Source organism: Hermetia illucens, chromosome 2, assembly GCF_905115235.1.
Source record: "Hermetia illucens chromosome 2, iHerIll2.2.curated.20191125, whole genome shotgun sequence".
Classification (NCBI taxonomy): Eukaryota; Metazoa; Arthropoda; class Insecta; order Diptera; family Stratiomyidae; genus Hermetia; species Hermetia illucens.
In genome coordinates, this window is record NC_051850.1 from 26,362,458 (window position 1) to 26,388,943 (window position 26,486).

The window sequence follows — 26,486 nt, forward strand, 5'->3', positions numbered from 1 at the left end:
CATTCTGCGAAAACTCTTTTTCGAGCTCGATCCGTCCTTGTGGTATAGTCCTCACTGACATGCCAAGCGATTCTACTAGCTAAAGTGGCACTCACGTATGTCAGGTCCACTATAGACCTCAGGCCCCTTCCTCGGAAAGTGTACGAAGACCCAACATTCGCCAGTACCACGTCCAGCTCCGCGAATGCTTCGAGGAGAACACGTCCCCTGACATTAGTTATTCGGCTGCCCCATTCAAGAGCCCACGCATTGAAATCGCCTCCTATTATGATCGGCCAACGTCCTCTTGCATCCAAAACAAGAGCAGCAAGCATCCGCTCATACTCGACGAGTGTAGCGCTGGGTGGAGTATAGCAGCTGTAGATGTGGATGCCCTTCACCTTCGCTCTGATGAAGCCCTCCTCCGGGTGCTCCATTATTTCCTGGAAGGCTTGTTCTCCACAAGTCCACAGCGCTGCTTGGCCCGTTTGGTCTTTGACCCAAACGCTACCACCGCGATTTCGGTATGGTTCACTTAGTATGGCCACATCGATGTTTTTCTCGCGGATGGTTTGCGCGAGTAGATCCTGCGCCGCCTCGCAGTGGTTGAGGTTGATTTGTATCTCTCCTGTATTCCGGGCACCTGCTGCTGCCCGCAATGTGCCGATGGTCCACACCCTCCTTTCCTTTGCACAGTAGACAATTTGGGTCAGCTCCGCAGTCCTTGCTGATATGGCCTTCCACTCCGCATCTCCTGCATTGCTTTGACCTGTCATTTGGGTTAGTGCATGCCTTCGCAATGTGACCAGAGCCAAGGCATCTAAAGCACTGTTTTAACGCCACCTGTTCCCTAAGGCGACACATAACCCAGCCTATTCTCACTCTCCCTGTTGCTAACAGTTTGAGTGCGTTCTCCACTGGTAGGCGGTTTGTGTTCCCCCATAGGCTTTCTTTAGCGTTTTCACCACTGACTCTTGTAGTCCGGCAAGATCGAACTGTTTCTCCAGCGCTTCGCGAACCTTCTCCTTCGTCGTGATTTCATCTATATCTTTGCAGATTATAGTGATCTCCGGCCTGCTAGCTCTTATGTCGGCTTCCTGTCCTAAAGTCTTCCCGATTTGGCTCAAGAATTTGTCCGCGGTTACATCCTTGGATTTCTTAAGTTCCAACATAAGATCTCCCTTCTGGGACCGTCTAATGCAGCTGAAGTTGTCTCCCAAATCGGTGAGTTCGGGGTCTGCCTTCACTTTCCTGAGAATGTCAGCGTATGACCCTTCGCCGGAAATGAAAATCACCTCCGGTCTAATCTTCCCCCGATAACTTTTTTTCCGCGGTTCTACCTTCCTCCAAGCTTCCGCATCCGTCTTTGAAGGTTCGATCCCTTTTCTCGAAGTAGCCACTGCAGATAACTAATTAACCAGACTACTATAAAAGTATGCCTAACTATCGATTTGGCGGACCAGCTTGATGACTTCCACATTTATGACATTGCAGGTTTCCTTCAGAATCCCCCCCTCACTGGAATAAAGTTGCATAGTGGTTGCTGGGAATAAAATGAGACTTAGAAGAGCCTAACAGGTACATTTCACACAAGCTATTTCACACAAAGCTATCCCTTATAATTTGGCTGTTGGACGATCATGTTGCTAACCGGCCAACCTGATCTATGGTCCATATATTGCAAACTTTCCTATAGGGCTCACTTCCAAAGTGGTTTGCGAATAGAAATGCTCAACAACTCTTCAAAGGTCTCGGTCGAATTAAATTTATTTGTCCATTTTAGTTAGCACTTATCTTTGCTCCGGTTGTTTGGTGCCCACAGAAATGTGGTTTTTATGTAAACCGTTCTTTCCTTTGCAGAACATGGCTCTTCCGTATTACCGCACATCATGACAACGTGTCATTATTCCACTATACGAACGAATCAAACAATATCCTTTTGCAGATTTTCACGAAATATCCATATCATAGATGAGCAGGACCGTAAAGAAGAAATCTGGAGCTCTCTAGTTATCAAATATCTTCATCATCATAATTTGAATGCCGCTTTTACGTTCCGAACTTCCGAGAAATTTTGGGAACCGGGGAAATCAACCCTTCCCCTTCCCCTCCCCCCGCAGACGTGAGCATAGTGTATATTTAGTACATATGTATGTGGAATTTAAAGTAACAAAGTTACCTTGTTATGATTTACACATTAATTACATCATAATTGGGGCTGAGGGGGTTGTTGACACTTAATGGAAGCAACTGGTTCGTTTTTTCTATTCAAATTTCTTTCCTTCTTCAACTGGATTCAACCACCTACGTCCTGGTTTATTCTTGATGTCATTTTCCGCATGATTTCCCCAATGATTATTTTTACTTGCTTATTCATTGGTTTTGGAGTGTTCTCATCTGTTTGCCATTGACGAAAAATTTCAAAAAAAATTCTTGCAAATTGGGCCTACCATTGACAATCACGTGATCACTTTGTACTTTCATCTCTCCCGTCCTCTTGCTTACCTCATAGCTGCGTAAGAAAATCCTCTAAATTTATCCAAAAATTGACAGTAACATTCAATATAGGCATGAAATCATTTGCGCAGAGAGCATGCATCGGAAAGTATTAAGCAATTCATTGCCAAAACGTGTGAAATTAATATTTTTGTACACGTGATTCCTGAGTTGGCACAACCACTAGATGTACTGAAGCGAGACCATGTGCGAAACACCGGGCTATTGGATTTACTTGAATGCATATGCTTTTGAAATCATCCCTTAAACCTCACCTGGCGGCGATCCCTAGTGTATGTGGAGGAGCACACCACTATAGGTTACTATAGGGCAGGAATTATATTTGCTACCCTTGCACCGAAGCTACGAGTATCTGAAGGTGTTCTACACCACATGCGCACAATCCCGCCATATGTCGTCAAAGTAGTTCGGGATTATACGATTGCTAGGGCACAGTCTGGGATGAAAATTGGTTTTGTGGAATAAGGGTTGATGGGCGAAAATTAACTGTTATCTGATTAAGGATGTCTTATGGTTTTGGCGGGACAAATTCGGACAGGAGGTTTAGGAAATCGCAGAAGGATGAGAGACTTTGTATCACTATGGTTCGGAAATAGACTAGCTTCGTAAACCTTTCAAAAGTCCTTGGAACAGGTGAAGGCAAGGTGGAGGTAGAATCTTCGTGTGATTCAGCCAAAAATTTAAGAGTCCCTAAATACAATTTAAATTTTCTTTTTCTACTGCAACTCTTTTAAAAGCACGTCTTCAGGGCATATTCCCACCACCACTAAGACTCTATAAGGTCCTTTACAGCTCATCCCTGAGCAATTATGACCATTTTCAGCACAGACTTTCCCACAATCCCGGTGCCTGGTAGACTGTTCGCAGTACCAGGCTGAGTTTCAGAGTGATTTTAGTTCGACATCGGTGTAATCGCTCATATCTAACTCTTGCTGCCCCCCTTGGTGAAAAACTTAAAAATATCTTTTTGTGGAAAAGTATGTATTGTCTCTCTATTCTAAGTTGATCAGATTGGCGGAAGTTGAATTTCAATTGTCGGAAGCAATCAATATTGTTGTGGTTAAATGGTTATTACGTTAGAAGTGATGGTTGTTTCCCACGAGGTCTTCCCATTTTTTTCCGGGGAAGGTTAACAAGCACATGTAATTTCGTGAACATCCTGATATAGCTTTTTTCGACTTGGTCCTTTTTTTCTCTGGGAAAAAACATGGACCTTTGAACGCAGATTTGGAAGAGGATTACAGTTCATAGTTGTGTGGTGTCTTTTGTGCTTTCCTCATAGATGGGACGGCTCCAGCTTGGACGCACATTGGCTCAGTGTAGATTTTAGTCTCGAGTATCTGCGGACACGGTACATAGTTGTGAAAAATCGATTCAAGTTACGATTGGAAAAAAATCTGGGAATTCAAGCATAGTCATCAATTAATCGACTAATTAGTGTCAACTGTAATTTAATTCGGTGGTATGAAGAGCAATTAATAGCATTCATCCGTGACTTATTATTCAAGTAACTCCCACGGCTTTTAGAATTAGTTTAAGACCATTAGAGCGAAAACATGTGACTCGTGCAACTATGAGTCGGCCCTCGGACACCGGGGAACCGACGTTCGCAATACATCACTTCCCCATAAGTGCACTCCTAAAACTGTTATTAATTAGAAATTCATTAGCGATCGCATATGCAAAAGTACCAAGAACGTATCTATCACTTTGCACCACTTGTCTCTTGCAATTATTCATGCAGTGCATCTTGCATGGCTTAGTTGCAGTGATACATCAAGAGGACTATTTCTGGACTTTGTTAGTCACGAGTCGCTGATTTCGATAGGCGTCTTTCATAAACAATCTGAATTTCGCAAAGTCACTTGTCTATTGGCGGTTAGACTCCGATAGTCTTTGATAATCCACTAGATAAACGCACTCGCTTTTTATCACGTTCCGCGTCTTTATCCAAACTTGCGTAAATGTTTGCGAAATCAATTGCTTATCTGGATTTACCTATGTAAATCGTCGGGAGCTTCAGATCTAAATTTGTATCTATATCCGCTATCAAGCCCATAGTGATATCAATTCCTGCTAAATAATGAAATTTAATGATTAGACTATTCCAAGATATAAATCTGCTTTATAAGTTGTGCACTGAGCAAAGTTTTCATTAGATAGTCTAGAACGAGATACTTGTTCTCATCTACAGTGTTTGATCGAAGTTCAGTGTATTGATCTATATCCAACAATTCAGCTTGCAAAATTAGGTACGTAGAGCACTGTGATTTGTGTGAGTCTTGTGCCGTAACATCAGTTCAGAACACTGCGTGACCCATCATATATCGTATTACTGCCAGTGACTTGTATCTAGTTACCGGGAAAACCCACATTACGTAACCATAAACCCCAACATTGAATACCGAACTCACCCATTCCAATTCTGTCGGCTGTAAATTTCTAAAAGATTTTCAAGATATTCTATAAACATATCTTGGCGATATATACGACTTCCTTGTGCACTTGAACTTGAATATTTCCTTGAAGCGTAACAGATTTCATGATAGATACTTGGGGATTTGCTGAGGAATCATTTTCATGAATATCGTGGAGCTACGGAGAAAATACACCGGGGGTGACTTGGGAATTGCGCCTTGTAACAGATTCCCATCTCTGCTAATTAGTTTCCTGCTGGCCAGCATACGGACAACTCGTTTTGACTCACCAAATATTAATACGATGCTCACATCACTCTACCGCTTGCTGAAAGCTGACTTGATAACATCCTTTCGAAACGGAAGTGTGAATAGATTCCGCTGTTAATAACATTTAATGCAGTGCTAACAAAATTCTGCCTGGTTTGTATTGGTATTGTCGTGAAAAACCTACTTGGCGACTTAGTATGGTCCTTAATTGTGTTGTCTTGTGTAAAACGAAACCTAATCAAAATTGGTTCATTGCCTGTCTGCCTGCTTTTCTTTCCTTTTTTTCAGCAAGTGAAAATATTCAAAGGACACTGGCCTAAACACGTCAGTGTTTTTATCCACTAAAACCACTGCCAACTCGCTTCCCTACCCCGTGGAACCACCATCAGGTATTACATCATAGTGAGGAGTTAGCCCACTTTAGCTAGGTTTCTTCTCCCCTCTGATTGGCGTTCATAACCGCGCCTCCCGTACCTTTCCCGTTTTTAAAATCGGTTCAATGTCTGTCTGTCTGTCCGTCTTTTTTGCTTGCCGATGGAAGGTGGAAAGCTTCAAAAGCTACCGCAGGCTCCTGCCACACGGTTATGTTCTCCTTCCACTCTCACCGCGGGACTCACATTTGGTATTACGTCGTGGGGCTGGAAATTTATTATTATTATTATTTCTGAGTTATCACAATCTATAGGGGGCAGAACATAGCTATTCTCAACGATAGCCAAGCAGCGATCAAGGCACTTAGGTCCAACCAGGTGAACTCTAAACTGGAATGGGAATGCCTTGAGAGACTTAATACACTCGGCTCGTCCAACAAGGTCTGGATACTTTGGGTTCCAGGCCATGCTGGGTTGGAAGGCAACGAGGCAGCGGACGAACTAGCCAAGAAGGGAGCAAGGACGCCTTTACACGAGCCAAAACCCTTCTGTGGAATCGGAAACGGTTCAGGGAACTATACTGGGCGGGCCTACCGGGGATGAAGCAGTCCAGGGTGCTTATTGGGGGATACGAACCCATGCGCACAAAAGATTGCTTAAACCTCACCAAAAAGAACCTCCGAATCATAGTGGGAATTCTCACTGGTCACTGTCGGCTGAACTATCACCTAGGGACACTGCCTGCAGGTTTTGTGAGGAGGAGGACGAAACCTCTATACACGTCCTGGGACAGTGTCCGGCACTTGTGCAAAGTAGGTCGAGGCATCTGGGAGAACACTTACTACCAGATGCAAGGCTGAAAGATCTGGAAGTAGGGAACATACTAAAGTTCCTAACGGTTATAGGCCTGCTTGAGATACTATGATCAATAGGTAGACTATAACCAGTAAAAGAGGTACAATAGTTCTTCAAGGACGCGGAGCGACTTTCCCTTAACAGAATAATAATGATAATATCACAATCTCGGCAGATGCCGGATTTTACCTAATACTAACACTAAGTGCCAAGCATTTAGGCTCGGACGATCCTACCTACTTCAAACCTAAGGGGGCGCTGGTGATGATGGCCGGTGATAGGTTAATGGGAGAATCCGTCGAGAACTCCCCGCAACATCGAGCCGGTTCCAATACATGCTGTAAACAGAGCTATCAAGTACTGCTTGCGGCTCATATCGGTAAACCGGACATGTTCCCGTCATCAGCCCATGTTTGTATGCAAGGTTTTGATGGATAACCTTACATACAACATTATGCCTGGCGATGTATTGCGCCGGTGCCATAACAGGACAGCCAGAAATGAGATGATCCAAAGTCTCTAACGCCGAACCACACATTTTGCACTGGTCGTTCTCCACCCGTTCTTTCATGATGAGTTTCTTGTAAGCTCCAGTGGCGATAACGCCGTTCTAAATGGCACAGATGAACCCCTCCGTCTCAGCAAAGAGCTCCCGAGCACACAGTCATCTGTTCGACAAATACAAATCGACAAATGGCTGCCAAAGACAATTCATGTGTTTACCGTCCATTGCCTTCGACTTCCATTCATCGATCCGCTCTTGATCCGACTTCACCCCACTCAGAGGATTGAGAGACCGATCCTTCAAGTTAAGTGGAGTCAGCACACAGGCTGCCTTACAGACAGCCACATGCAAGGGACTCGCCTGCTCTTTGCTCTAAAAATAAGCGCGCAGCGAGCCGATCGGTCTCCGTCCACGGCAATATTCCGAATGCATAAGCCAGTGAAGGGATAGCGAATACATTCAACGCGCTTATTTGATTCTTCCCCGAGGGATGCGATTTCAGCACCAACTTTACACTTCGCAGGAATTCGGACAGCAGAGCATCCTTCAGATCACCAACTCGAGCATGGGTTCTCTGCAGAATTCCTAGGTACTTGTAGAAGTCTGTCTCGGTCCTAGCTTCGATGTGGAGGTCACCAATGCTATGCCGGCATGCAGCTCGTGATGACCTTTGCGGATGGCTTGGATTCTACACTTGTCTAATCCAAACTCCAACCGAAAAAGCTCCGCTGGTTCCCCGCGTATGTTGCATTCTGGACACGTCTGGAATGACTTTCGCCATATCGTCGTAACCGACTGCATATAACAGAAAATTGCTGCTTCAGTATGTCCAGAATTTCAACTACGGGTGTCTCATTGGGGATGGCATAGTTCCGATAAACCCTCTGCGCTTTATTTCTCACCTGTCTGCTGGCATTGCCAGTGCTGATCTAAATCAGTCTAGCAATGTCCTGCCTAAGTGAGTCCCGCGGACATTCCAGACGAATTTTCCATGGTGATCTCTTCGGTCACCCAAACCAATAACACGAAAGCGAATCTCCACCCATGCAATCTGATAGCCATAACTGCACGCCAATACATAAATGATTGTAATTGGAGAAGTGACATATGAGCACACAGTCGAGATGCAATCTCATCACTGATTTGACATAGAACTCTCAGAGTTGCTGGAGATGCATATAGCCTGGGAATACCTGGTCTATGCAAAGGATCCATATCCGAGAATTCTATACACGCTCTTTAGAATTCGTCTCGAACCTCAACGGAAACCTCAGCTAGACGGTGGAGAAGAGTGCTTCGACTTATTATTATTATGTTATTATTTTTATCTATTGCAATTTATTCTGCGCTCATGTTAATATTCGTGTTTCTCTTGCGTTCATTCTTTCGGATTAATTCTTCCTCCCTAAACTTCTTTCCGATGCCTGCAATCCCTTTTTCGATTTCGGTCCATATCCCCTTTGCTTTCCCCTTAAGTTCCATTATATTTTCGGGTGTAAAGTGCTCCCCGGTTGTAGCTTCTAATGTAGCCCTTTGGGCTTCGAATCTGGGGCAATGAAAAAAGACGTGTTCTGCATCCTCTGCAATATTTGGGCACTTCAGGCAATATGGCGAATCATCACGCCCAAATTGATACAGATATGCTCGAGTTATGTCGAAAGCTACTTCGCCGTGAAGTCGCCCGATCCGTTTCCGGATATGCCATATGATTTTGTGAGTCCAGCGGCCTTTTTCTGACTCCTCCCACTTCTCTTGCCATTCCGCGATAGTTTCAGCTCGTGCGAACTGTCGCCAACGGGCAGGAGATTCTCCGGTGAGATATGTTCGATCGTAAAGTCGTTGTATTTCTTTCGCCAGAATCTCAATCGGGACCATTCCTCCTATCACGCATGCTGCTTCATTGGATATTGTTCTGTAAGCGCAAAATGTTTGGAGTACACTTATGCGATACGCAGCTCCAATCTTTCTCTTATTTGCTATATTTTTCAGTGCATCTGCCCATACTGGGGCTGCATACAATAGGATCGAACTGACCGCCTTCAAAATAAGGAGTCGACGGCTCAGCCTTGGCCCACCTATATTTGGTAGCATTCTCGCAATCAGTGCTCCGATGTTATATGCCTTGGTTACTGCACCCTCCACATGCAATCTGAAGTTTAGCCTCTGATCAATCATTACATCTAAGCACTTAAGTGCAAGCTTGGAATGAATTGTTTGTGTTCCAACTTTGATTTTCATAGAAGTGCACTTTCTCCGCTTAGTAATTAGTACTACTTCTATCTTATGCTCTGCGAGCTGTAGACCAGCATTCTCTAACCAGGATTTAATCTCATAGACTGCTTCATTTGCATAAAGCTCGACTTCTTCGAGAAGGCGTGCAACAATCGTCACACCAATATCGTCCGCGAAACCAATGGAGGCCATACCAGTTGGAAGGTCTAGGGTCAGTACTCCGTTATACATAATAATCCACAAGAGTGGCCCTAGGACAGACCCTTGTGGAACTCCGCTTGTCGTTTGGTATGATTTCATTCCTTCATTTGATTCACAGCACAGAATCCTATCGATTAGGAAGTCGGCAACGATACGCACCAGGTACTTCGCCACGCCTAAGATTATTAGGGACTCAAGTATCTTGCTCCATCTAACGGAATTGACTGCGTTCTTCACATCAAGTGTAATCACTGCACAACATTTGTCCTCGTCAAGTGCGGTCTTAGCTGTGTTAGCTATTAGGACAACTGCATCCGTTGTAGACCTCCTCTTTCGAAAACCGAACTGATTTTCGGAGGGACCATCCTTTTCGGCAATTCGAATTCATCTGTTATAGATTACGCGTTCGAATAGTTTGCCAGTATTATTTAGAAAGTATATCGACCTGTAGAACGAAGCTTCACCCAAAGGTTTGTTTGGCTTGGGGACTAGTATTAATTTCTGCTTCTTCCGTTGTGTAGGAAATGCTCCTTCTTTAAGGCATGTAGTGAATGCTTCGGCAAACATATTTGGAGCTATTTTGGCTGCTGCCTTGAGAGCTTTATTAGGGATGCTATCCAAGCCAGGTGCTTTATTTCCAACAATTGAAGCGCCCAGCTTCCGGTTTCCCGATATGTTCGTAGTTTATCCTGGATCGATACGATCATCGAGTTGAGCACTTCCCAATCATCATGGCATGCTAACATTCTTCGGACAAAATTTCTTCCACTAATCTCGAACATTGGAAAAACATGTACATTGGTTAATTCGGGACACTGTCGCAATTTGGACAATCATGTGAGGTGTCAAGCTGGACTTGCCCAGGTGCTCATGGTGTGTGTGTGTGTGGTGGGGGAGAAGCTACTGCTTCTGAACACTCAGGCCGCGTTGGCTCTCATTGCACTCGCCACCCCATCTAACGAAATATTCCGGATTCGTTAACGTATCGCAGGATTTCCGTTAGTGGATTTGATGCTACCCGTCGCAACTGGAGAACATCGGCACCAAAGATCTGATGCGTCCATATGCATGACATTCACATAGGAAATGCTCCGTGGATTCCGCTTCCTCATTACAGGAGGGGCACGTATCATCTTGAAGAATTCCTATTCCGAACATATACCCAAGCGACTTCTGAACCCCTAGTGAATTATGGGGTTCAGAAGTCGCCTGGTTGATTTCTTGAGTTTTTGCAGTTCTCGGTTCCACCAAGGAACCGTTTTACCGCTTTGGCCTCGGGAAATAGGACAAGCCTCTTCATAGCACTCTAAAAGTGTGCAGTTCAGAGTTTCCAATTCATCTTCCAGCGCCAAAAGAGTCCTTAGTAACCTAGGGAACTGTACTTTATTGCCAAGAAGTCCTTGAACTTTTCCTAGGATTCCGTCTTTGTACTACAGACTGTTCGACTGCAATATTCAGATTGAATTCTAGGTATCGGTGATCTGACAGTGAGACCTCGTCTACCACCCACCAGTGTGTGATCAACTCTAACACTTCTGAGGTACAGATTGTTAAGTAAATTACTTCGCTTCTTCTCGTTCCACGAACATAGGGATGCACCCTAAGTTTGCAGCAATGAGACCAGCTGAAGTGATGAAATCAAATAGCTTCTCTCCTTTTGCAATCATGTGCTACTGCGCCAACAAATATGTTGAGCAATCGCATCGCAACCTATTAAGAGTTCGAGGCCACTTGATTCTGCATAAGCTACCAGATCCCAGACGCTCTTGCGTCCGTGGAGGATACAAAGAATCATAGGGCAAATAAGCGGAGGCAACTATCATGTTTTTCCTATCGCCATATTGTACGATGACCGCAACTAAGTCCTGGGAACAGAACTGTCTCAGCATGGTTGCCTCTAACCGTCTTGACATCAGGACACAAGCTCTGGGTTTTATGGATCTTTCATCATAGAAGATCCTAGCCTCATTTACTGATGCAATGCCACAGATTCTGTTAAATCGAACCCACGGCTCTTGCACCAGAAAAATGTGGGGAAAGTCCTGCAACTTTGTCAGTCTCGCTGCCAATGGATACGAGGAGGCTTTGGCATGCTGCAGGTTGATTTGACCAATCTTTATGATTTTTGACATAAACTTAGTCTAATGTGTTATGGAAGACAATTAGAAGCGTGTGCCGCGGTCCGCCTGTGACGAGGTTTCCCCCACACCGTACCACCAGAGACTCGATCCCTTTAGTGCTGCCCCTATGTGACGGTTTCGCATGATAGTATAGGGGACCCTATTAGAGTTCTCTATCTTGCCGGAAAATTCATGAACCGAGTCCCGCGATAGGATCTGCCATGACGGATCACATCCTCATCCGATGTTCCTCCTGTGTTAAGTGTAAGTTAGGTACGGCCCTCCCTGCTTCGGCTCTTCCGACATTGGCGAGCCATCTTCATAACGCGGTTAACGACATAAGTTGACGTAGGCCTTACGATGGTAGGAACGTGGATGTCTACTAAAAATATCCTCAATAGAAGCCAATGGCTCTCATGCATTGCTTAAACTGTTCATCAAGGACAGCTACATAACTCGCGCAATATCCAGTCAAAAATAAGTTGATTTTAATTTCATATTCAATTTCGCCCATCTTATACTTTCTCTGTTTCGTTTTCCGTTAATTCTTTGTACTCAAAAATCTGCTCGGCCCCTGGAATCCCCATGAGCCACCAATTATGCTATTTATTAATTTAATTTGCTCTCCAGGATTCAATTTTTAAGATAGGGCTATCATCACAGCCACAGAAGCTATGCAAAGTAAAAGTATTGAACTAGGACTCATCCGCCGTGTCACAGGAATTTCCCAAATGGTTTCGAACTCCAAACTGTTTCACGTGATGTCTTCAATCAGGTCCGAGATCCCCCGTACTCAGCCATATATCGATATATCAAAGTAAACCACAAACTTTAGACAATAATGCGAATACATATGTTGGCAAAGATGATTGATACATCGATAACGTGACGGCACAATAGATTGCACTTGAGCCCCAAAACGTGGCGATCACGTTATCAGAAAACCCAAAATCACAAAATGCTTTTGGATGTTCTCGGTTGTGCGTGCACAAAACTTCCTTTCGACTTCCGCACTGGAAAAGCCCTGAAAATCATGAAGCAAAAGGGCAAAAACCGGTCCTCTTTGTTACGCACCATCGTTTGCTCTTGTTCCTTCAGGTGGAGCCTAGTCACACCCGCACAAGCGGGTCAGCAGCAAATAATCACTTTACATGGACCCAACTGCGGACCCAGATCTGATCGTCCTCTTAAGCTATTGTATATAGGGATGGCAACCTCAAGACCTTGCCTGAGATGGACTGATGACGATGGGATGTTTAGACCGAATACCGGTTGTTGCATCGTTGATGATGATGATGATCCTCAAGGGGTATACTAGAAATTGGCCGAGATAGGATCTGTATCTGACGCCTTTCCACTGGTTTGACGCTTGTTTAGTTTCTACGTCATACCTCTAACAAATACCTTTATAAATTAAAAAGCGAAGATGGCTTTTCGGTTTCGTACCAAAGCAGAGGCAACTCGTCAGATGCTGCCTCAACTCTACCCTGAGAGCAGCGTGACTGAAGCGGTGCGCGGATTTTAAACGCTCCATTATATAACTCGCAAAACACAACATGACTGCGAATTATACTGAGCGTAAATCTGCAAATACTTTAGGCCACGGCTGAAATATTTTCTTTAGTATTGAGGGGTCCTAAATCCGCATCCACTTGATGTTGTACCGGACCAAATGGAGAGCAACTTACTCCCTCTTTTTTTTTAACCTTTATGATTTAAATGATTTTGGACAGAAAGTTCGAATCAATTTGATTATCTTTTCTTAAGTCCTGGTTCAAAATCAACTGAAAGTTGTTTGACCATCGTTGAGAAGACATGGAGCAAATTTAGCGACAATACGGCTCATTTGCAAATTCTCAGTCAAAATTACAACTCATGCTTCTCTCTTCAAAAACTATATTCATCTTGCCACTAAGGTTCTCGTTGGTTTTTTTTTTTTGAGATGATGAAGAGAGCTTGAAATAAGCATGGTATTCATAGCATCCTCTTTGGAAGCATATTGAAGCACTTGGTAAGCTTCCATTCAAAAAAAGTTGACTGCCGGTTTCGTCCAGGGCGGAGGCAACTCATCACAGCTGAGACAACTCATCAGACGCTGCCTCACCTCTGCCTTGGGAGCGGCGCGTGGCCATTTTCTGCATGAAGGTCTCTGCTAACTTCTCCTAGTGGCAGTACTGTCTAATAGGCTTCGAATGCTAGCCCACGTTCAGGCCGGTTACTTTTGGATCACCCACGCCTGTGTCTTCCAGTTTTTTTCAAATATTGCACCTTGTTTTTATTGTTGCCTTTGGAGTCAAACCTAGTCGCTTTAGGCAGTTGTCTAACAAATTTTCTAGTCCAAAATCTGCATGTCCGTTGAAAGTGAGCTTACCATAGGTAATCCAAAGACCCGATTATATGTATGGTTGTTGAAATCAATGCGTTTCAAAATTTTATAGAAAGGGCAATTTTTGGAAATCCGTAAACCCTGGGTATAAGATGTTAACCTCACTCTCTCGCCCACTTTGTCCCCCACTTACTTTCGCCCAATAAACCCTCCATTTAGGCTTCAAATTCGTTTTCCCCTTTGTGGCAATGATGTTTCCTTTTCCCTATGCTTTTTAGAAATCTTTCCGCTTTCGTCGCCATGCCCATGAGAAGCTTCTCTAATTTCCGTTGCCTTGATATCTATCGGCACTCTGAATTAAATTCCATATTTAGGCACTATTGAAGTTATGTTGAATTTTGAACCTCACCTCTGGAGTGGGTGGAAAATTTATTGATTGAAAGCGGGGGGTCCCCCACCAAAACCATGAAAAATCGTGGCGGTCAGCCCATCCCCTCTTAAAATGCTAAGGATCTTCAAAGTGTTTTTTTATATCATCATAGCAAAATTTAAATTTTGAACATTCCCTAAAAGCATTCAATAGGAAGGAGAAAGTCCCCCCTCTTTAATCTCGTTAAAAAATTGCGATGGTAATCGTCCGTCAAAAAGTTGTGATGGCCTAAAATGGAGTCATTTTCATGTCAAAACGATAGGATTTAACTTCGAAAGACAGAAGCGAGAAATCTGTATGGCTCTTCAAGCGAGAGGTATTTTGATGTCATCATGGTAAAGTTTAATCTGTCAGCGTCACGGTCGGAGAGGGCAACCGCGCGGGTGGGGAGGGGTGGAAGGGGAAGGGTAGGGCAATCAGCTTTTTAATGATAATGATTTTCGGGGGGATATAATCTTTCAACGGGAATGACTGCGTCTCCAACAATGTTAGAAAGGGGGACATTTTTCTTCTCTGGAATTTTTTAAAGGGGTTAGGGAGGGGGTACCTTCCCTTTTCTATTGAATACTCTCTGTATCCTCTCTTCCCAACAGATTAGGGTTGAAAATTCAAACTTTACCATGATGATATCAAAAGAACCCCTGTTTGAGGCGCCACAACTTTCTAAGGGGTAGTGACTGCCACCAGTTTTCATCGGATTTGAAGAGGGGTGACCTTCTCACTCCATAAACAGAATGGGGTTGCACATTCAACTTTTACTGAATTAAAGCTTCTCCTTCTGCTATAGGTCAAGTGCAGGCAACTGGAAAAACCACACCAAACTTTCCAGGCACATACATCCAACGTAGCATCTTCGTCTCCATTACCGCCAGACGCCGTTCATTGTCTTTTATAGTCGGCCAACACTCAGAACCATAGAGAGCGACTGGATGGACGACATTGCGGTAAATTTTAGATTTGAGACGTTCGTTGATACGTCGATCACAAAGAACACCAGTTGTGGAACGCCACTTCATCCAGGTTGCGTTAATGCGTGAAGTAATTTCATAACACAGTTCTTCATTGGCTGATAGCGTTGACCCGAGGTATTGAAATCGCTCAGTTCTGGGCAGATCACTGCCGCTGACAGTGATTGCGCCTGTTTCATGGGGATCGGTCGTCAAAAATTCAGTTTTGTTTAAATTCAATCTGAGACCGTGTTGCATAAGGCAATCATTCCATCGAGATTATTTTTACTATCAGATGCTAGTAAAACATCATCTGCATAAAGCAGTGTGTAGGCCGCTGGAGGTTGGATATCCCGTGTGACGGTATCCACAACAAGAACAAAGAGGAGTGGTGAGAGGGCACTTCCTTGATGAACACCAACAGAGACACGAAGCGGTTTTGATACACCTGCCATACTTCGAACTTTACTTTTCGGATCGTGGTAGAGCAATTGAACCCAGCGCACGAGTTCTTCTGGCACGAAGTGTTGTCGTAAAGCATACCAGATGAGTTCGTGTGGTACACGGTCAAACGCTTTCTCTATATCCAGAAAGGCAATGTAAAGAGGGCGATGCTTCTAACCGGATCGGACGGTAATTTGAACATTCTGCTGGGCTACCTTTCTTTTTCCATATTGGAACAATACTTACTTTCCAGTCAGATGGTGTTCTTCCTTCCTGAATAACCCGGTTAAAGAATTCACTGAGCCATAGTGTTGGGTCCCAGCTCTTCGCTTTTCAGAGCTCAGATGCGATGGAGGATGAGCAAATTCTTTAGTTGAAATCTGCTCGAAGTATGCTCGCCATCTATCTGTTGCGGCTCGACGGTTGGTAAGTAAAGTACCGTTCTTGTCATTAACGCAACAGAAGTGTTCGATATCCTGTGTGCGTTCATTACGGCTTTTAGCAAGTCAATACAAATCTCTCTCGCCATCCCGAGTGTCCAGTTTATCGTAAAGATTTTTCGCTCGGGTGACAGCGACCGCCTTCTTTGCTTCCCGGTTGGCATTCTTATAAATTTGCCAATTAGCAGGCGTTTTATCGTCGAGAAATTTGTGGTAGAGGCGTTTCTTTTCACGGACCTTCATTTCAACATCATCATTCCAAAGCCAAGTATCTCGGTTGATGTACCGCTTACCCGGCATGGTGACCCCGATGGTTGCAGAGGCCGCTTTGTGGATCGTGCAGTGCGTTCCTCACGCTGTTTTATCGGTGGCTTAATTCGCAGGACGGCAATCAACGGCCGATGTTGAGGTGCGATGATCTCATAGGGAACGACTTTGCAATCAGTGACAGTGGTAAAATGTTGGCATCGTTTGATGAACCATGTATTCATAAGTACAAGGTCATGGGTGTCCGCAAAATCGATTATACGCTCGCCACCTTCATTGCGCGTTCCGAACCCCTTTCCCCCATGGCACCTGTTACCGTCTGCATTTTCATTAAGGTCGCCGGCAATGATTATGTAATCGTCAGCAGGCACGTGACAATTCTTTTCATCGAGAAGTTACCAGAAGGCATCTTTCTCGGCATCAGGTCGACCTGTCTGTGGTGCATACGCGGTGAAGAAGTGAATAGTGCGATCAGATGATATAATGGTGAGTTTCATCAGCCGGTCATCAAATCGTTCGACTTCTTTAATGGCATCACGGAAATCCTCTGAGATGGCAATGCCAACACCATATTGAGTGTGTGAGTTACCAAAATAGAGAAGTTTGTAGCCATTTTTACCGCGTTCGCGTTCAATGTCGCAGCTTTTGGTACCAGACCATCGGGTTTCTTGCAGAGCGCAGATATCAATGCGCCTTTTCCGAAAGGCTCTTGCGAGTTCCTCGGTCTTTCCAGTTAGGGTACCAACATTTAGCGTGCAGACACATATTTGTTTTGTTCGTTGTGTGCGGACTAACTTGCTTACGTCCTGACGCCGTCCATGCGTCAAGAACCCTTGCCCATTTCTCGACAGGATCGGGGCCCTTCCTGCCGCGTCGACTGAGGTGGACGCCCTAGCATTTCTCCGAGGTTTGTGACTCAATCTGATCATCATGTTTGTAACGACATTCTATGCATTTTCTTGGTCGACCTGTCGCAGGACCTATACTCACCTATACTCTATTTATCTCTTTCCCTGATCTCTGCATTTTATTTTTGTTTTACTAAGGTTAGTACAGAGTACGTTGCCTCAAACCCTCCTCCTTTACCTGGGCTTGGGACCAGCATACTAAGTTAATAGCATGGCGGAGTATGACGGCAAATTACCAGAGATTAAAAATAAAAATAAAAATAAGACATACATCTCTGCTCGATGACTGCATAATTTTGGCCAAGGAAAGCCAGTACAAGAGATAGGTGATCCGGAAAACTACCACATCTAACCATGGATAAAGGCATGGACGAAATCTACCACGGTATATCGACCAATTGTGAAATTAATTAATTAATTAATTGTCCATGTCCATGATAGAAGGCTTAGGCTTCACTCAAGTCTCTAAGTTCGATAGGGAATAGCATTCTTCCTGTTTGCCATGATTAATATTCATGCGCTTAGTGACTCGCTTTTTTGTTCAATATCTAAAGATTTAGGCAACTCAAAACCTGTTTTAGTCTGAGGTCATTCTATATCAATATTATATCTTCGCTGTCGTATTTGAACGATATTAGTATCTAAAGCTCCAAAAAAGCTGTTATCAATATTTGTTTACGAGCCGTGATTAGACCATTCTAATTGTTTATATATAATTTTGCAGGGAAGGTACGTTAGCCAACAATTGAGATACGTGTGCATATGTTTGATTAAGAAATCGGAGGGTGAAAAATAGGTCATAAATTGAGAAGGAGCAAAAATCCAACTGAAGGCTTTGCTGTGTGTTTCACCTTCCACTATGGCCAATGACTAGGTTTCTTTGGAGCTATATAGTAGCGTCTTCTCATACAGTTTAATGCCGAAGATAAAATTTGAAAGTGGGTGAGTCCTTGAGGGTTTAACGTGAGCACCTGTCTGGATGACTTAATCCTACGGTCTTCTTAAGACAAGGGTTGATTTTGTGACCACAATCAGAGCGCCGCTGAGACGAGCAACAACGGTACCAGTCTATACCAAGTGCATGACATTCATACTGGTGGATGCAAGACATACCTAAATCTCTACCGAACTAAGGAGTACGGCACCCGTGTTGAAACGCAACACCACGCCGAGGCCCGAAGGTCTCTTCTCGCTTGAGCATCACCACAAGCCCCATGAAGTTCCCACTAGGGGGCCAACCGCAAATAACTGAGCTGTACTCACATACAACGGGAGTTCACCCGAAGTATGAGAGTCCAGGAGCTATCTCGGTTCCCATGGTACCAGTATACCCCTGGTAAGGTTTCGTGACCAATTTGCCACCTCAGATGAGTCCGCGTGCAGACTCGGGTCTGATCGCCCTAATTAGACCTTTGGAGCATTCGCCTACTGCATGACGGCCGGCAAACCAAAGTGAGTACAGCGTCTCCCGGTGCCACCACTATGGAGGTTCTCCTCGGCCACTTGGTTTTGATTTGGCCGACAGGGTGGCCGCCCCGTCTTTCTCACCGCCTCCTCTGAGCACCACCGGGAAAATGGGTGAAAAATCTTTTGAAAAACTTTAAACGCCGATATCTCCGTAAATATTGAAAATGCTGAAATAATTCAAAACTGCTTTCGAACATAGCCAAACTGCGGACCACTTTTGGTATTTAAAATAAATAGATTTGCATATGTGCATTCCATAGCTTACTAATGCCTAGAATTCCAATTGACCCTAACAACCACACAGTAACTGAAAAAATAATATTTTTAGATGCAATTAAAAGCTAAAATTAATTCGATTTTATCTTTTTCTTCTTTACAGAAATGCTTGTTCACTCTAAACCGGATAATTGCTGGCCTCTCCCGAGAATACGGAAATCAATTGTCAGCCTTTGACATATCCAATGTTAATTAAATTCAAATTTTTCCACGCTACAGCGACCACATCAATAGCCTGCGGTTGGCAGAGTCTACGAGCGAAAAGAATCTAAACCTACATCTTCAATTCCACTAGATCGAAACCACCAGATATCCTCTCGTAAATCCTTCCCACTCGTAACAAATACGCATTAGAATAATTACGTTTTGTACCACACAAGCCTAGAGGGCCGTAAGCTATCCAAATTGCTGAGCTTTTGACTGTTAAAACAAATTAATTATAGAAAAATTAAGATGCCGCCATTGCCAGATGTTAAAAATGTTATTGTATTCAAATCAAAACGGTAAAAGTATCTATTTCTCTGGTACGATGGTGTTCTGCCAGTTAATTTTTTAGTTGTAATTTTATTTATTTTTTATATTTAATATTTGGAAGTTTTAAGTCTGTAAGTATTATTTTAAGTGCGTAGAAGTCCTTTCCTGTCCTGCTCATTTCCTCTGTCCTGCGCAAACACGAACAATATTAACAAAATGATTGAGGCATACTCAGTAGAAATTCTATGGATCGTTATCCTTGGTTTCACTATCGCGTTTATCCTGGCATTCGGGATCGGAGCCAACGATGTGGCGAATTCATTTGGAACCAGCGTTGGTTCCGGAGTACTGTCCATAAGGGCTGCATGTATTTTGGCAACATTTTGTGAAATCTCTGGTGCAGTTCTTATAGGTAACATTGAAACGATTTAGAAAAGATTTTCTCCTTAAGCTAATAATATCTTCTATTTTGCAGGATACAAAGTGTCGGATACAATGAGAAAAGGCATTCTTGAAGTGAGCCTATATGAGGGCCATGAGGTAGAGTTGATGCTCGGCTGCTTGGCAGCTTTGGCAAGCAGCGCGTGCTGGTTATTAGTTGCGACATTTTTCAAGCTACCTATCTCTGGAACGCATAGTATTGTTGGCTCTACCATCGGATTCAGCCTTGTAGCACGCGGTACCCAAGGAGTACAATGGAAAACTCTAGGCACAATTGTCGGATCATGGTTCATTTCGCCCGTCCTTAGTGGCTTCATGAGCACATTTCTCTTTTATATAATAAAAAAGCTCATTTTACAATCGGAAAACCCGCTTAAATCCGGCTTGATAGCTATGCCCATCTTTTATGGAGCCACGATTTTCGTGAATATATTTAGCGTTGTTCTGGATGGACCGAAACGTAAGGAGCTTTGAAATTTCAGTGTGTAGAGTAAAAACTAATTTTTCAATTTGAATTTCAGTTCTTCACATGGATAATATACCTTTGGGTATAGCCTTGGGAGCGAGCGCTTTGATAGGATTGCTGACAGTCATTTTAGTGAAACTCATAGTTGTCCCAGCCTACAAGAAAAAGATCATGGAGCAAATCAAAGCCGAGAAACCAGTTCGATTTGTGATTGATGACTCTACAGGTGAGTTTTAGTTTGGAGTATAGTTTCTATCCCAGTAGCATAATTTAATCTATTTATTGGAAATTGACTGCATAATAATCTTTGGCGCAACAATCCATATTGAATCAGGGCCTTGAAGTGTCTTAGAGTACTTCATTCAAGACGTAACTGTACACTACAGGATACCCTATAGGAGGCAATGTGGTCAGCATTGCGCTCGCCCGAGATTATTACCTTGATTTGACTCAGTTCAGTCTAGTCAGTTATTCTTCTAGTTATTTCAGCCTGATATCTTGGGTTGAGTAATTCCCCAAGGGACATTGTCTTAGAACATGTATAGAGGTTTCGTCACTTTCCTCACAGAATCTTCAAACAGTGTTCGTAGATATCTCTAGGTTCCTCAGGTGATAATTCAGTCTGTAACGACCAGTAAGTATTCGTACTATGATCCCAAGGCTCTGCTTGGTGAGGTTTAAAGTATCCTTCAAATCCTTGGGTACACCCCGGCTGTTCCATTCCTGATGATGGGCCCAGTATAATCCAGTATATCCATCTCTCTTCTTTCTTAAGCGTTATAGCCATGAACCCCTTTCCGATTGGATGCTGGTCCGAATAGTAGCATCCCTGCTTCTTTCCTGGCCAGCTTATCTGCTGACTCATTGACTTTTAACCCAATATGGCTTGGAACCCAGAGCATCCAGTCCTTGTTGTACGAGCTGAACGTATTCAGTTTATTAAGGTATTCCTATATTAGTTTAAAGTTCACCTGTTTAGACCTATGGCCCTTGGTAGCTGCTTGACAGTTGGTCAAAATATCAGCCTTTAGAGGTTAAAAGAGGCACATCTATCTATGGCGTATATTTCTGCCCGAAATATACTAGTGCTTGTCCCATCGTTCAAAGTGCATTTACCATGGACTAATCATCCCGGCGCCCGCTCCCTCTTCTGTGAGAGACCCGGCAGTGCGGTAAATAATCAGTTGTTTGGTTAGACAAGCTAGGTAAACGTGTTACTGAAGGAGTTTAACAGTGACCTACGGCCTAAAGCAGCAAGATATAATCTAATCTTGTATTGATGTTAAGAACTATGGCCTTGGAACATTCAGTCACGAAGCAGAAGCTTAATAATCTTGTCCACCAGTTACTTGATCATAGTTACTTTCCATTATCCGCATCAATTCAGTTCCCCTATCGCCTTTTTGGAATTGCTCCATTCTTGCATTCTTTTAATACCTTCTCCAGTATCTTTGTATCATCGAAATTCGGTGTTTCTGGCTATTAAATTAGTGAAATGATTGAACGTTTTTTTTTCAAGTAGAGAACAAGTGGTTGCAGCATCACCTAGTGACGCTTCGATTCCTTCCGTAGGTTTTCACTTCTATCTCCCCCCGCTTTAAGCTCCAGAAATAGGTAGCCTCTACTTGTTTGTCTTATACGCATGACATTTACCCTCAAATCAGAGGGATGTTTGGTTTGACTTTACTGTCCGCATACGTAAGCTCACTGGTTTTAATGAGCGTGTCCCGCCTGGCTGTCCTTTGTCATTCGGCGCGGTAAGTAGCCTTTTCCGGTTGGCCAAATAAGTTTTCCCTTCCTGAAGTTTTAGATTCCATCAATGTTGCTTTCCACTTCGACGTTCATTGGGGAATTGCACCTTTTCGTCAGGGTATCTTTCTCACTTATTGCGCATTTCTGAGTCATGCTTATCAAGCTATAAATAAAAGTAAAGCTCGCGGCTGGCAGGACCTTGTCAACGAGGTAAATGAGGACCCGTGCAAACTTTGCTATAAGCTTGTCACTCGGAAAATCGGGGCTCTGTGGAGGCTCTGCATACTAAGTACCGCCCAGATGGACAGCATTGTGCGGGCATTGTTCCCCAGGCAGCCTATACGGGTTGATGTCAATATCGTGGAAAGTGTCGAGGATTGCTCCCTGTTCACAATGAGAGAGCTCGAAGAAGCGGTTCTCACTATGAAAAACAAGAAGGCGCCAGGCCCTGATGGCATCCCGGCGGAAGTTTACAAACTGGTCTTCCGCCAACGGCCAGAATTACTGCTTGAGGCGTCCAAGGCTTGAAGGAAGGCATTTTTTCTTATCGCTGGAAAGTGGCCAGATTCGCGTTGCTCAGCAAGGGTAAAGGAGACCCGGAGCTCCCGTCTACATACCGACCTTGCTCGAGAAGCTCATCAGGAGTAGGCTCACTGAAGCGATCCGCGCTGCCGGAGACTTATCCCCAAGGCAGTTCGGGTTCAGAACAGGGAAATCCATAGTGGATGCTATTATGGAGGTGTAGATGCGGTTCATCGAGCCAAAGCACACAGCCGCCTATCTCGACGAATAGTGCTCCTCATAACACTTGACGTCAGAAATGCCTTCAATTCCGTAAGATGGACAGATATGCTAAGCACATTTCAAAACCCATTTCACGTGCCAAGCTATATTTTGCTGATATCTGAAAGATCGCTCCCGCTCTATGAGACCCTAGAGGGCCAAAGGAGGATGGAAATCCCGTCGGGAGTAGCACCAGGGTCCATCCTAGGGCCGGACTTTTGGAACGCTTCCTATGATAGTCTGCTGAGACTCGATATGTTCGAACAGTCGTGCCTGGTCGGTTATGCAGACGCCGTGGCGGCACTAGTTGCCGGACGCACTGTTGAACAGGCGCAAAGCAGACTTGGCATATTGATGCGACGGGTAAGCGGATGGATGATTGCTCACGGTTTCAGCCTTGCGCTGGAAAAAACCGAAGTAGTCATCTTGACCAGAAGGAGAATCCCGACCCTGCGTCCCATATCGATCGGCCAGTTGACTATAGAGTCAAAACCAGTGGTTAAATACCTTGGTTTAATACTCGACTCGAAGATGAGCTTCTTCGAGCAACTAAAGCAGCAGCGGACAGCGCTGGAGTCGCGGCCTTAAGTCGGCTAATGGCGAATGTTGGGGGCCCTAGATCTGCTAGGAGACGTCTCCTTATGGGAGCAACGCAGTCGGTTCTGCTCTATGGTGCGAAGGTATGGGCTGATGCCCTTGACAAGGAGGTGCATCGTAAGTACCTTGCTTAAGTACTGAGGCGGGGAGCTTTGCGAGTGGCGTCTGCTTATCTTACGGCTGTGAGAAGGCTGTGATCGCGAGAGTGGTCCCCATTACCCTTCTTGCCAAGGGGCGCAAAGCTATCTACCGCCGTAAGGGCAAGAACTTAAGAGAGGCGGTTCCCCTGAAGAACGTCAACGCACTTTTACCGAGTGGCAACTTTCTTGGCAAAATGAGCTAAGGGGCAGATGGACTGCGCGGCTCATCGACAATTTAGTGATGGTAGGGTTGCTTACTCCTGAAGAGCAACATATCAACCACTCGCAATGCTCCCATAGGGTTATATTCCGCAACAGTGCACATTGCAGTATACTAATTGATCCCTTCGCACATAAAGCAAAACATAACATAAAGATGGGTGTAGTGTCAAAAAATTGAGAAAAGTCGCGGAGATCAGGTGAAAAACAGGTTTATCTGCGTTCTATGAGCGGAACTTGTGTCTAAAGTTTTTCAAGGGGAAATTAATATAGAGGATGTGATACAATTGCAGATGTTTGTAAATTCGTTGTGAGTGAGAGATATCAGAAAATTGGAAAGGAGTAGCGAAAAATATGAAATAGTTTTTATCCTTCTTTAAAAGTTAATATTTGCGCTACTTGTTCGAAATCGAGGAGAAGTTCCGAGTGGAAAATTGGATATTAGCTTGGAGATGAAAAGTGAGGAAAATCCACGTCCACTTACCTAACACTAAGAACCGATTATCTGAGGATATTAGGGCTGTTGTCCTATATTAGCAATTTGGTTGATTCAAGGAGGAGGTCAGAAACCCTGATTATTAGGGATAACCTGCGTTTTGAAGTAGATACTTTTGAAGTGGAGGCTATACACCTTGCATCCATTTGTTACGCTCTATTCTTGGTTGCTTGTTTGAGACTCGTAATAAGAAAATAAACAGGTTAAATTGAAATTGAAGAAAAAAAAAGAAATTAAAGTAGTTTAACATTCCTTAAGGCTCAGGCTCAGGTCATGGGAATCCTAATTTTAGTCAAATTATCACTTTCAGAATCAACCCCGAACATCAGTCCCAAACGCAGCCGCCGACCTGTTTCATTAATATGTGATGGACAACAGTTACCAGCAATCACCGAAACAACAGAGCTTACATCACTCACAACTACTTCACCAAAAACTGGAGGCTACTGTGAGCTGAACCTTATGAAGGCCATTGATTTGAGTGATCCTAGCAAAAATGTTAACACTGCAAAGACCAACGGCAAGTATGAAATGGACGCGAATATAATCCGAAAAGCTGAGAGTCTGCTTGGAAAAGCAAGTCTGGATAACATTGACCTGACCATAACCAGTTTAAATTACATCGATGACCAGCAACAGAATAACGTCTATCTGAATGGCAAGGATCTGAAAGGAGTTTTCGAAGCGCATGATGACACCAAAGGTCGTGATACTGCTGATTGCAAGTAAGTGTTCTTGGAGTTCAAATTTCAGTGGTAGTACCGATCTTATACTTGTTTTGACCATTGTAGTGATGCCCAAGAAGTCGCTAGAAGCACAAATCTTAGTCCAAAGGGTGAAAAGCCTGTGATACAAACCGACAAACCCGATTTCATCCTCTCCACCGCCGTGAATAAGGTCACTAACAACAACGCTGTCGAAAAGAAGAACCTGAAGAATATTGAGAGCGAGACGAGCCTTGAGTTGATGGTGTCCTCGACAATATCAGCGAATTCGAGCAAGGTCCCGCTGATCGGAGGCCAAGAGAACAAGATTACAACAAGAGCAGTTAATAAAAATGCGGAGGAAACCGAGGAAGTGTCCAAGCTATTTTCATTTCTACAAATATTGACTGCAACATTTGGAAGCTTCGCACACGGCGGAAATGATGTCAGGTAGGATCTTCATGAGTAAGGTCTTATCCAGATTTATTAGCTTTTTATTCTCATCAACAGTAATGCTATAGGACCATTAATCGCTCTCTACATGGTCTATAAAGAGGGCTCAGTGCTGCAGAAATCGGAAACTCCACTCCCCATATTGGTATATGGTGGTGTTGGGATTTCCGTTGGACTTTGGCTGTGGGGACGACGTGTGATAGAAACCATTGGCAATGATCTAACCAAGATTACACCATCGACGTAAGTTCATTTTCAGTCAACCGACCCTAAGGTCTTAACAAGCTGTTTTTGCTTTACAGAGGTTTCACCATAGAAGTTGGTGCTGCTATGACAGTATTACTAGCCAGTAAAATCGGTTTGCCTATCTCCACCACTCACTGCAAAGTAGGTTCGGTTGTTTTCGTTGGTTACTTCAGTTCTAGCAAGGATAAAAGACGCTCCAAGAAACCAGATGAGGAGGAGCCGAGTGAGATTATGGGAAACGATGGGGCTGTTGAGAGGAAGCCTGTAGATTGGCAGCTGTTCCGAAATATTATTTACGCTTGGGTGGTAACTGTTCCAATTGCAGCCCTGCTTAGTGCTGCTATAATGTTTATTTTATGTCAATTGGTGCTCTAAAGTGAACCGTTCACACTCATTTGTTGTTATTGCGGAAAAAAGCAAAATGGAGGAAAACCTATACCGTTTAAGATAGAAAAGATATTATAGTGTATGATAAAGTTTTCTTGCAATAAATAATTTGCAAGAAGTATGTTTTTTTTGGAGTAAAGAGGGCTGACAAGGAGGTGTCTCGGTGATGAGTATCGGAATCCTCATAGTACACTAAAAAGGACACCATGAAATGAAATTACAAAATTTCTAGATTTATAAATCCCCAGTAAGTTTTGGTTAGTATGATAAGTGGTCTAGCAGTAAACCCCAGGATACATTGATTAGAAATATAGCTCCCTGGGAGCTAACTTAGCGCTCCCCTGTGTACTGATATG

The 26,486-nt window shown here is 43.8% G+C and overlaps 1 protein-coding gene across 3 annotated transcripts; it reads left to right on the top strand.

The window, feature by feature from the left end:
- Positions 1 to 3,337: 3,337 nt before the first annotated feature.
- LOC119649055 (sodium-dependent phosphate transporter 1-A) lies at positions 3,338 to 26,205 on the top strand. 3 transcript variants are annotated; one of them, XM_038051034.1, is made up of 8 exons: positions 3,338 to 3,473; positions 19,076 to 19,858; positions 19,922 to 20,347; positions 20,409 to 20,579; positions 24,651 to 25,065; positions 25,132 to 25,494; positions 25,555 to 25,740; positions 25,800 to 26,205. In XM_038051034.1, the coding sequence occupies exons 2-8, from the start codon at positions 19,663 to 19,665 to the stop codon at positions 26,116 to 26,118; spliced, it is 2,076 nt and encodes a 691-aa protein (XP_037906962.1). In that variant the 5' UTR covers positions 3,338 to 3,473; positions 19,076 to 19,662; the 3' UTR covers positions 26,119 to 26,205. The 3 variants fall into 3 exon arrangements, with proteins under 3 accessions (XP_037906962.1, XP_037906964.1, XP_037906961.1); XM_038051036.1 differs by lacking the exon at positions 3,338 to 3,473 and adding an exon at positions 3,685 to 3,958; XM_038051033.1 differs by lacking the exon at positions 3,338 to 3,473 and adding an exon at positions 4,396 to 4,748.
- Positions 26,206 to 26,486: the final 281 nt, after the last annotated feature.

Coding starts and splice junctions, on each gene's coding strand:
- LOC119649055 (XM_038051034.1), top strand. CDS start 19,663: ATGATTGAGGCATACTCAGTAGAAATTCTATGGATCGTTATCCTTGGT. Junction 19,859..19,921: donor CTCTGGTGCAGTTCTTATAG/GTAACATTGAAA, acceptor TCTATTTTGCAG/GATACAAAGTGTCGGATACA. Junction 25,066..25,131: donor CGTGATACTGCTGATTGCAA/GTAAGTGTTCTT, acceptor TGACCATTGTAG/TGATGCCCAAGAAGTCGCTA.